At 40.2% G+C, this 12,637-nt stretch overlaps 1 protein-coding gene across 5 annotated transcripts in view; it reads right to left on the reverse strand.

The window, feature by feature from the left end:
- The window catches only part of FGF14 (fibroblast growth factor 14), a 612,765-nt gene that overhangs the window by 172,561 nt on the left and 427,567 nt on the right, over positions 1 to 12,637 (reverse strand). Inside the window, exon 1 of one of the 5 annotated variants that reach the window (XM_053217684.1) lies at positions 2,297 to 2,601. The exons of the other annotated variants lie outside the window; for them this stretch is intronic. Coding sequence (XP_053073659.1) covers positions 2,297 to 2,489 — 193 coding nt within the window. The 5' untranslated portion in view covers positions 2,490 to 2,601. Of the gene's footprint in view, positions 1 to 2,296; positions 2,602 to 12,637 lie in introns of those variants that run through there. 5 annotated transcript variants of the gene reach the window in all.

The raw sequence follows: 12,637 nt of genomic DNA on the forward strand, positions 1-12,637 counted from the left end.
TTATATGTAATATAAAATCATATAATTATATATCAATATATAATTTATATAATATAAAGTTTTAATATTGATTTTGCTTCAATTAGTAATAACAAATTAATGTTTGATGTTCCAGGGATATATCTATATTTTTCTTCACAAGAGAATATATTTCTTTATATATGAGAAATATAAAGACAATAAAAGGAAAGGTCTTGATCACATTTCTTTTTAGCCTATCTTCTGTTCCATTTTCCCATGGAAAATAAGAGAGCAAAAGTGACCTCAAATATGTTTTTCTTACAGATCATTGATGCACGCATATCATTTTGAACTCATGAATACCAAGAGAGCAGTCAGGGTTGAAATGGTATAACAGACCATTAGGAAACTCAGATATCTTCCCATACCTGGAAAAAAAGTATATCCCCATCTTATAATACAGAAGCGTAAAGCACACCCTCCTTCATACTATGACAAAACATGTATTGTCCATATTTATAAAATTATCTGCTGGTTGTATATTTAAAGAAGACACAGTAAGTTTTAATCATTGTTTATATCAGAGTAATCTTATTTAGAAGAGAATAGGTTTATTTACTTCAAGTAGATGGCATATTTGGAGCTCTACCTGGTGAAAACTGTGTTCTAAAACATAATCTGATTTAAAAAGGGGGGCAAAGCAAACACTCTAAGTCATGATAATGTGACCCTTCATGGATCAACAATGTTTAGAACAACTGAGTTGCTCTTATAATACAAAGGTTTGCTGGATAAGGCTCTAGGCTAAAGTGGAAAATTAAAACCCATTTTTCTTAATAGCTTTTACACTCATTTGAAAATATTGTCCCCAAATACTTCATTAAGTCATATTATATTTATGCAATTAGGTATTATATCTGTATAATTTTATCTCCCTTAGAACTGCCATTCTAATTTTCCTCCAATGTTTGCCTTTTAAGTTTGATTCTAAGAGCAAATAATCTCCAATTTCCAATGTCATGATAAGCTCTTGTCCTTTAAAACCATATAGCTATGGCCTTAAAAAAAAAAAAGAAAAACAAACAAGCATTAAAACTTTTGGTCATAAATTTGCAAATGTGTAGAACACACACACTCACATGGATACACATGTAAAACATATGCTTCTGTCCCCTGTGTTTGGAACAACAGGGTATTTAAAACAAATACAGCTGGGCACCAAGAATATAACGTGCTGGGCAAACATATACTCCTATTAATGTAAATATATTCTTCGATGTTTCCTGCCAAGCCTCCTTAATTATGAAAAGCAAGCAAGCCCCATTTCTCCCACAGAACACCCCACATAGTCTCAAAACAATCGCCCTTAGCAACTGGATGTGGAAGCAAGCAGAGATGAACAAAAGCCGCGGGGCTCCGGCTCCTAAGTTGCCTTCTCAGACCCTGACATTTTACAGCAGCAAAAGCAGGTCATGCTGGGCACTAGTTGTTTCTCGAAAAAAAAAAAAAAAAAAAAAAGATGTATAGTAAGGCAACTATTCTAGTCATCTGTATGTAGTAACTGCTTGTTTTGCCTCATGTAATTCGTGAGTCCTTGAATTTAAACTGAAACATGTTAGGGATGTATGTACCTCGCCAACCCCCCTCCCCAATTCGGGCTCATGCTTCCTCACGCTGCGCCCCTCTCCGCATCCCAAGATGTGACCTCAGGCTTCAGCGCGCTCAGTGCTGCCGGCTTAGCAGCGTTTGGGTAAATCTCAATTGAACCAGCCCTTAGTTCACACACACCCTCTACTCACTTCTCAGACACCGGCCCCTGCGGAGGGCGCGGTGGAGATCGCCACATTTCGCCAAGGTCTGGGACCCTAGGATGTTTCCAGGAGAGCTGGGAGGCCAAGTGAGGCCAGACACACAAATTCATGACCCCTCGGATCAGACTGGAAGCAGCCAGCGAGACCCCGAGGTGCTGCGGGGATCTTTCCCTAGCATTCTAGACTCAGACGCTATATCCCCGGGGGAAGCCAAGACCCCCCAGAGTAGAAAGATTTTCCCTGGAAGCCAGCCCACATGAGACTCGGGGAGCAAGAGGCAGCCGGCGAAGAGCGGGCCAACTTGCCGGCTCCTGGCGGGGTTTTCAGTGGCTACAGGTTGCCTGAGAGCAGGTTCCCAGCTCCCACGGGCAGGCGGAAGGCGCTCGGAGCGCTCGGAAGGGGACTTAGGGGGTGTGGGGCACTGAGAGACGGAGGGAGGTAAGGGGGAGCCCGAAGAGGCACCAGGCAGGTGGGGAGATGGGAGAGATCCGGGGGCGCACCTCCCAACAGTGACCCACACAGACCTTGGCGCCGCAACCTGCGCTTCTTGAGGCCGAAGATGCGCACTTTGGAGAAGATATCCACCAGGTTGCCGTTGCAGAGCCCGCGGTTCTTGCTGGGGCTGCTCCGCCTCCTGCTGGCAGACGGCCGGTCCCAGTGCTGCTCCCGCGCCTGCCGCTTCTGGCGGATCAAGCCGCTGGCGATGGCCGCGGCCATGGTGGCCCCGGGAATGGGTCCGGGGAGGGAGGGGACCGAGGGTAGGGGAGCTGGGGACACGGGAGAGGGAAAGGGCGGCGCAGACGGCGGCTCGCCCTGGACGAGGCGGGGGGAAGAGGCCCGAGGGGCTGGGGAGAGGGGTAGGGGCGCTCAGTCCCGACTCGGACCCATCGCCCTCTCCGCGGAGTGCCGGGCCGGGCGCGCAGGTGCTCCCGGGACGCGGCGGGGCGAGCCCCGGGAGACGAGGTCGTGTCGGCCGCCTCCCGGCCGCGTCGGAGCCGGGAGTGGGGCCGGGGCTGCGGGCACCGCCTCTCACCGCGCGCCGCCGGAGCCCTCTCGGGGGCCGCCACTGCCACTCGCACTGCCTTCTTGCCTCGCCCCCCTCCCGGGCTGGAGGTAGAGCCCGCTGCCTTCTTCCAGGGCACTGGATGGAGGGCAGGTCCCGGCCGGGTCTCGGCGCGTGCGTCCGTCTAGGGCAGGCTAGGCAGGACTCAGCGCCGGGCTTGCGCTGCCCCCCGGCCGGTGCCGCCGGTGCCGCCGCCGCCGCCCGCTCTCGGGTTCTGCCGGTGATTGTCAAGTGCTTTGGAAATCAGCATCTGGGGAGAGCAATCTTCTCCCCGGAGATCTCTAATCAAAGCGCTTCGTTCCCACCCCACTACACCTCCCTCCCGTTCCCCTCCTATGTCTTTCTTCAGAAAGAATATATATATATATATATATATATATATATATATATATATAGTAATGATTTAAAATAATAATAATAATAATAATAATAATAATAGAAAGCTAAAATGGATTCCAGGGGGGTGGGGTGCTAAGAGGCTGAGCCAGAGCAGGTGGGGTTGAAGGAATATCGGTGCGCTTTTTCTTAGATGAAACTCGCAGGTTTCCGAGGCTTCCGCGGCTTGGCCAGGGCTTCTGAATCTTAACGTGTCTCCTGGTCCCCAGAAACTCTGGGCTGCGGTTGGAGGGCGAGGTGGTTTCCGCCCTCCCTGCTAATCCCTTCAGCGCCGAAACCCCTCCACCCCAGGAAGGAGGAGGAGGAAGCAGGGAGGAGAGTGTGTCCCGAGGAGGGAGGCGCCTCCACTCCTTATCCAGTCTACCCAAACTTGCTGGACTCTCCCTCTTGCTGTCATTTTGAGACCATAACACCGAGCAAAAAGGAGGGGGGTGGGGAAGGTGAGAAGCTATGCTAAGGTTGTACGTATGGAAAGACCCCTTTCCCAAATTTGCTCTCTAGCACTCAGAGATGCCAGCCGCTGTAGCTGCTACAAAGCAGCAGCTGGAGAGGATAATTGCCCGATAGCACACTGAAGAAGTCACCGCAGAAATATTAAGGGTGGGGGACGGTGTCACAGTATTCCAGGGACAACAAAAAGCAGCCAGACTGAGGAACACTCCAATTTGAGCTGTTGTCTTTGGCGTCCCCGGGTAGAGAAGCTCTGTCAGGGAGCGAAGCCATATGAACTGTGTCTGAAATTCAAATACAACAGCTGCTGCCTCCTCCCCTTGACTTCCTGTCTGTGTCCTGGCAGTGTTCTGTCTTGGATAACTGAAAATATAAAGGTCCAAGAGGAAGGGAGCAAGTGGAGGGCACCCTAGGAAGGAAGGTTGAGAGAGAAACACTTCATGCTTGGATGAGTACAGATCTGTGGTTTCTAGGATACACTCGGAGTGACAGAGCCAAGTGTAGAATTTGCTCCTGTGGTTTAGTACCTTTTCCTCTTCCCTTTAAGCTGTTTGGCTTTGTCATTACAGGAAGGTAAAGAAAAGAAATGCAAAAACTAGACTTCTCACAATCCAGTGTTAGGAAGGATGGAAGAAAGAAGATTCATCTGGTAATCAAGAGATTTTTAACAATCACTTCGGTGGTGACTGTTTAGAGCTGGAGAGAGGAGAGGCACACTCTGGAAGCAGTCCTAGGAACAGTTCTTGACCAACACACACGTTCTCTTTGTCTCAGGAATAGGCAGTTAAGTCCCACAAAGACTTGCAACCAGGCAAGTGGGAGAAGCTCATCCGAGGGTTGATTACAGACTAGACACCTTCTGCTCTATAGAACTTATCCACAGCCTCTCCATGTAAGCAATTAGTTCTCATCTGTTACTCATTGCATTTACTCCACATTAACTAGTAAGTTTCTTTGGTGGAAGAAAATTTAAAGGAAGTGTGTAGATTTGGGTCCAATGCAATTATCATTGGCTTTAGGATGATGTATATTATATTTAACATTTAAGAACATACTCTGTAAGCTCATTTTCAAAACCTTGCTGTGTTATATCTACAAAACAACCACAATTATTAAAAGGAATAAGCAGAAGTAATTTTGCCAGAAATTTGTAAACCGTAATAACCCATGAGATAGTAAAAGTAAAGAGGTGTTTTAACTATTTTGCTCTGTCTCTACCACTTTGTTTTCTGTTTTAGTGTCTGCGTTCTTATATTTTCACTAAGTGTGTATTTATGTTGTTTTGCCACGTTCCTGCTAAAAAAGGAAGGGTCATTCTGCAAAGAATGGCTATTTAAGTGTGTCTTTTTAAAAATTCACTGAAATAAATACCAATCAACATAAAGAGTAGGTACTCCTGCCTTACATTATTGAAGAAAGGTCATTTGGACATTTCAGACTTTATAGATTGGAATTTCCAAATGACTTTACAATTAAAATAAACATATTTATCTAAAGCAAGTGGTGAGTTTTTCAAAGAAGCAAAACGTTAAGTACAATGACCTCTTACATCTAGTACAACATAATCTAGTTTGCCTTGAAAGGTTTTTTTACCCTATGACATATGTGTCTGCTATATTAATTTGGACAGATTAAGATTAAGCTTCTTCTTATTATATCTGTGTTAATGATTTCCTTTCCAGGCATTTTCTTATAATGCAGTCTTTTCCCCAGCTCTTTGGATTGGGTAATTAATTGGGAGGTCGGTTTTTTGGCTCCTTCAGACCCCTCCTTTCACTGTTCAGTACCCTCCGGATAAGGCTGCGATTCAGCACCGCGGACAGAGATCCTGACCCGGCCTTGGGGTAGCTCTCTTAGCAAAAGCAGGTTCCCCTGAGTGAGGAGCGCTGGCTGGCTAGGAGAGTCTCTGATACTCTCCTCTCTTAAAAGCAGCTTTCCACCTTTTTTTTTTTTTTTCAAGGTGGAAAGGAAATTAATCCTCACAGCTTCCACTAACATTAATAACACTCCTCGTAGCATCAAGCCTTTCAGCTCTTTGATAACGAGAAATACTCTTTCTTTCCTGATGCTTTCCGCCCGGGCACAGCGTGGGGGACCGCAGGGTTCTCAGACTCAGGGCGTCTATGCAGACTGTGAATTTCACAAGCCTGTGTGTGTGTGTGTGTGTGTGTGTGTGTGTGTGTGTGTGTGGTTTCCTGTTTTAAGGGAGCTTGGGGTGGAGGCAACATTGGGATAATCAAGGTCCCTTAGCTTAATCCCTGTGTTTTTCTTTTACCTCCCCAAAACGCTGTTTAGTTGTTTACAGATCAAGGAGGTAAGGGAAAGAAAACGCAAGAGAGCCATCTGCTGTTTTAAGCTGTGATAAAAGTGTGTGCAAAGCTAGGGTGAAAACCCTTTCTGGGAGGGTGAATACAAATTCATATCTTGCTCTAATTCAGGAAATGATTTCTCATTCATGAGAACCACCCTCCCCCCCCCCGAGTTATTAATTTCACCTTTGACTTTGTAAAAACAAACAAAAGTACCTTCTAGGTAGAGTGGCTTCTGACCAGGCTGTCAGTAGTCTAAAGTCTGATTTCACAGTCTTGGTTCATTTCCTAACTCTGCTACTTCCCGGCTGTATAATGACCTCTAGTATGTTGCCTTAGTCTGTCTCAGCCTCAGTTTCTTCATCTCGAAAATTGAAATGATAATAGAATCTCCTTTTAAACTCTTGTGAGATCAAAGTTAGTAAATGAATGTAAAGATCCTAGTACAGTGTCTGACACTGTTAAGGTGCTCAAAAATGATAGCTCTTTTTATCATTATTATTTTCCAGATTACTCATTCCTATCTTGTAAATTATTTTCCAATTTCCATGCTTTTTTCAATATAAAATTATATGTATTTTCGATTGTATTTCTTCATGTCCTAAATGGGTTCATAATAAGATTTAAAGTATTCAGTGTATGTATGTATATATATATATATATATATATATATATATATATATATATAAGTTTTGGAGAGAGAAGTGTGAGTTCAAATCTTAGTGTGTAATTGACTAAATTTGTGAGCTTGGCCCTATAAAGCCATTTCCCCACCCAATGAATACTGATAATAAAATCATTTCCCGTCCTCATAGAGATTAATGTGTGGCTATGAGAACACAATTCCAAAGCTGTAAAGAATTATGAAGCAGTCATTCATGAGAAGGTAATTATTCAAATATCTTCCCTGTGATTGGAGGTCTCCTGAAGATCTCATGCTCCCTTTGACCTCTCTACATTGCATACATTGTTCCCTCTACCTAGAATATAATATGAAACAGTTGGTAAAATCACAGTTGGAATAAGGCAATCATAGGCTTGACTGTGTGTCCTTGAGCAACTCATTTAAGCCTCTCTAAGTGTCACTTCCCTCTTCTGTCATAATAACACAATAAGGTTATTATGAGAATTCAATGGCAACATTATGTAAGACACTTAGAGTGTGCCTGTCACACAGGAAAGTCAACATATAGTAGCTATTGGTAATAACTCTTCATCACTCCCTTCTTCACTTTTTCCATCTTTCATAAGAGGTCTCACAGGCATCTCATGCTTAATGAGGCCAAGATTAAACTCTTAGTCTTCCTTCTCAAACGTGTTCTTCTCCAATCTTCCCTATCTGTGGAATGACAACTCCATTCTTCTTGTTCCACAAGTCAAAATGTTGGCATCATACCAATATAATTTCTTTCTTTCATATGCCATATGTAATTGCTCAGAAAAATCTACTCAGTCTATTTTCAAAATACATTCAAAATATCGTCACCTCCTTTCCTACCACTGTCTCCACTACTACCTACCACCATCATCTTTTGGATTATTATAAAAGCAACCTAACTGGTCTCCTAGGATCCACTTTTGCTCTTCTTTGATATGCCCTCAACACTGTGGCCAAAGTGTTGAAAATATAAGTAAGATTTTATCACATCGTTGTTCAAAATCTTACACCTCAACAGAAACCAAAGACCTCATGGTGCCTACAATATCCCATATGATTTGTTTCCACATCTGCCTTCACTTGTTCTCTGACATAATTTCTTCTTCACTTTCTTCATTCACCAGTTCCTGTTCCTCACACCACCTGGCATGCTCCTATCCTATAGCAGGACTTTTATACTTTTTCTTCCATCTGACTTTTTCAACTCCCTCAATTCTTTGCTCACATAGTATCTTTTCACATGAACTCTTCTCTTACAAATCTATGTAAAATAACACAGTCCATCTCTTCCTTTCTCCGTGTTATGGCCTACACAGCATTTATACCTTTTTAAAATTCTATATATTTCCTTGTTAATTTGGACTGTCTTGCTACTTTGAAATATATGAGGGAACATATTTTGTTTCTTTTGTCTACTGTCACATTATCTAGCGCTTAAGATGGTACCAGAGTAGGCACTCAGTAAATATTTGTTTATTGAAAGAATTAAGGAGTTGGATACATAGATAGGTATTACCAAATAAGAGGAATAGGAATCATGCTTATCCTAGGCTGTCAGGGATGAATTACTCTGCGGTACTTGATCTCTTTAAGCACCAAAGTATCTAAAATTCTATCTGGATTACACATAATCTCAACACCATAAAAAGGATACACAGTGAGTACTTTAGCTTTTGCTTGATGACTTAGACTCAATCTATGATGACATGTAGTTTGAATTCTGAATTCTAACAGGGATACCCTTGTGCTTTACTGAAAGATATGAGACTGATTCTACTTGAACTGGAGAGAACTGTTCTAGTGATCTTTTTTTTTAATCCAGTATTATTAACATAGAGTGTTATCTTTCAGGCGTACAATATAGTGATTTAACAATTCTGTAAATCACAGTAAGTATACTCTTCATCCCCTTCATCGATTTCACTTATCCTTCCACCCACCTCCTTTCTGGCAGCCACCATTTTGTTCCCTATGTTTAAGAGTCTGTTTTTTTGTGTGTCTTTCTTTTTTCTTTGTTTTTTTTCTTAAATTCCACATATGAGTGAAATCATATGGCATTTGTCTTTCTCTGACTGACTTATTTCAGTTGGCATATTACCCTCTAGATCCAGCTATGTTACCCCAAATGACAAACACACTAATTTGAAAAACTACATGCACTCCTGTTTTTATTTCAGCATTATTTACAATAGCTAATATATGGAAGCAACCCAAGTGCCCATCCAGAGAGGAATACATAAAGAAGATGTGGTATATATACACAATGGAATATTACTCAGCCATAAATAAGAATGTGCTACTGATCTTTGTGACTCATCCTCCCATACCCAATTTTCTTCCTCACTTTCACATTGCCAGTTGACAATATGCACCTTTTCAAACTTGATACATGTAATCCATTGTAAATTAGAAACATTTATGGATGTATTTATCAGAAGTATCTGTAAATATAAAAGTAAATGAATTTTAATGGAGGAAAGTATATAAACAAGAAAATAAACAAGAAAATTAGTCTTATTAATATTAATTTCATTAGCAATCGTGCTTTTTCCTCCTGACTTCCGAGTTTTTGCTAAACTCTAGGTGACTTTGTTGCATAGGCTGCTTATGTTCCAATGGTTTACTTAAAAAACGGTACATAATTTTTGAGTTTGTTTCAACTTTAAATAAACAGAAAAGGCCAAAGAATATATTTTGTGACCTTGATATCTATATTAGATGCTATTTTTCGCGAAGTAAAATTTTTGTTTTACTTTTGTTTCTGCCATTGCTACAGCCACTGTTCCAACTTAACCAAATCCATCAAATCTGCAAAACCATTGATTTTAGGATGCATTATTATTTTAAATATGACAGTAAAAGACAAAGCTTTATTGAAATATACCATGCCATACATGATAAGATGTATACCAGTTTCAGAGATGTTTATACATATAGTATATTTGCATTTTATAATCAATGACGTATGGTATAATGGCACCATATAACTCTATAAATGAGAATTGTACTCTTATAACCCTGTTGTATTCCATATTTTGCTTAGACATCACACATCTTCTGTTTAAAACAGACTGTGCTTCAGAGCACCTGTAGTCTAAAACATCTTTGGTTTTATTGTTGTTGTTCTTCTTGTAATTTCTTTTTTTCTCAGTGTGTCTGAATTGGAGGGATAGATAAGGTGGAAAAATATTCTCCAAATATTTCCTGTTTACTTATTTGATCATCTGTATACAGTGAGTGACACATTCCATTTTGTCATATGGTTTCCCTTGTGAGTCAATCACTTGTGGACATTTTAAATATCTCCTAAATTAAGGATTAAAATATGAGGACCCAACATTTTTTCACAAATAAATTATTGCAAAATAATTTGAGATGAGCTAAAGTGGAGTTAAAAAGGATATATTGGCATCTATGTTTTTATCCTTTTTTTCTGGATAAATGGGTTCTATTTGAAAATGTATAAGATAATTCTGATAATATAGTCAATACTAATGTCCCTCTTCCTTTTTTACTCATTTGTCAGAACATCAAAAAGTAATGTTAAGATGCACTTGGGACACATTTCCAGCTAGTTAATTAAGATTGAATACCTACCCACTAATTAAAGTTCAAATTCAAAATCATATTTTTTTCTGTGACAGTATTATTGACTTTTATTTTAGATTCAAAGAATAATCTAAGTGGTTATTAAAGTATCTTAAATTAATTTTCAAGAAATAACTGATTGCATTAATGTTAGAACAATCTTACTGATGCATTTTGCTGGATACATTTATTTCTAGTAAGCAACAGATTTTCATCTTCTAAAAAAACCTGGAAGGAATTTTATTGTCACTTAATATTTTGATTCAATAAAGAAAAAGTGAAAACTATTGGTACCAAAAACTTGTGAACATTCTTTCCTATAGAAGCAATACCAGATTGATACTAGCAGATGGTTTAACTTTACAAATCTAGCGTATTTTTTTAAATCTGACTAATACATTGGAAAAATGTTCTCAGTGGTTTCCAGCCTTCTATATTAAATTAAACCCAAAATGTGCATAGCATTCATTTCAGAGTTGTGAATATGGACATATCTTTCCTTACTCTAAATAAGTAGTGGGAGATGATAATAACACTAATTTTAGTAATATATCGGTTAATTAGTTTTTTTTTTATTTTTTATTTTTGGGACAGAGAGAGACAGAGCATGAACGGGGGAGGGGCAGAGAGAGAGGGAGACACAGAATCAGAAACAGGCTCCAGGCTCTGAGCCATCAGCCCAGAGCCCGACACGGGGCTCGAACTCACGGACCGCGAGATCGTGACCTGGCTGAAGTCGGACGCTTAACCGACTGCACCACCCAGGGGCCCCAATTAGTTTTTTTAAAAGACAAATATCTTAAAAGAAAAAACTATGTCCAAAAAATTGAGAAATAAACATGAATTTATAATCTCAGTGCAAAGATTCTGTGTGCACATATATATAATCTTACCTATAGTTGACATGGTAAACAATATCTGTGCAATGATTCTTAGAATGGCCACTTTGACAGCAATTAATTGCTCTAGACTGATTTTGTTCTTTGTATTTAGTATATACAGGCTAAACACATACATAAGCATGTGTGTCTGCACACACATGTATACATGTACACACACATGCACACAAGCATGTGTTCAAAAACACATAACTCGATTCCTCACTCTGGCAAAAAGAATTATGAAGCAATTATTTTCCAAAGGAAAATGACTTGCAAACTCTAAGAATCAACTTCAAGACTCTTAGAAAACTAGTTTCATTACCATGTTAAGAGTGGGCAATATCTCTCTAAATTTACTTTTGAATTATTTTCGATAATGGTTGAGTGGAAATTAAGGATATATTTATAGATTTTAGTCATAATCCTTTAAATGTAAATTAAGACTACATCTCTCTCAATTCTTAAAACACCAAAATAATATTTGCAGTATAGTCTGTGAAGAGCTTTACCATGTATTGAAGTAGGTATCCTGATCTCCATTTAGTAGAAGAGGAAGGTAAGCCCTGACGTGTTAAATGAGTCCTGTGTTTACACTGGTAGGAAGTGGAGGAGTCAGATCTTAAGCTCCTGCTTTTCCTACCACACTATGTCCACCCAGCACTCAGCTGTTGACAGCGTAGGTCTCTGTCACAGCACCAAGTCTAGTAATGGGGACTCATATGGGATCTGAGGACTTTCAGCAGTTTCATGCATGGATTTTGTATTATCTGTGATTCCCCTGAATTTATACTAAAAGGAAAATGATGGTATGCAAGTGGACTTTATGCCCACTGGCTCACAGTGTTCATCCAATTCTTTTTTAAAAATATTTTTAATGTTTATTTATTTTTGAGAGAAAGAGAGGGGGGCGGGTAGGGGCAGAGATAGAGGGAGACACAGAATCTGAAGCAGGCTCCAGGCTCTGAGCTGTCAGCACAGAACCTGATGCAGGGCTCGAATCCACGAATGGCGAGATCATGACCTGAGCTGTAGTTGGACACTTAACCGACTGAGCCACCCAGGAGCCCCAGTGTTCATCCAGTTCTTAAGGAGACCTCATCTAAAGCAAGAATAAGAACCACAAGTGTAGAAGGAGGCAATAATAATAGTAATAATAATATAACAGAATTGGCACATAATAACCATTAATAGGTTTTCTGACTATAAAAGTTATACATGCTCATTGAGAAATAATTGCAACATAAAAACAAATGATAAATAAAAACCAACTCTGATCCCAACATGAAAACTTTTAAGTGTATTTTTTTCTGTTTGTTTTTTTTTTTTAAATCATTACATGAAAATTTGCTACCCTATTTTTGGCACAGTTTAGTGACTGAGAAGACATAATTGAGTAAAAGCCAGTGTATCAAAGCATACATTTTAACTTTTTAAAAAAATGTTTTTATTTTATTTTTGAGAGAGAGAGAGACAGAGCACAAGCAGGGGAGGGGCAGAGAGAGAGGAAGACACAGAATTCA

Source organism: Acinonyx jubatus, chromosome A1, assembly GCF_027475565.1.
Source record: "Acinonyx jubatus isolate Ajub_Pintada_27869175 chromosome A1, VMU_Ajub_asm_v1.0, whole genome shotgun sequence".
NCBI classification, from domain to species: domain Eukaryota; kingdom Metazoa; phylum Chordata; class Mammalia; order Carnivora; family Felidae; genus Acinonyx; species Acinonyx jubatus.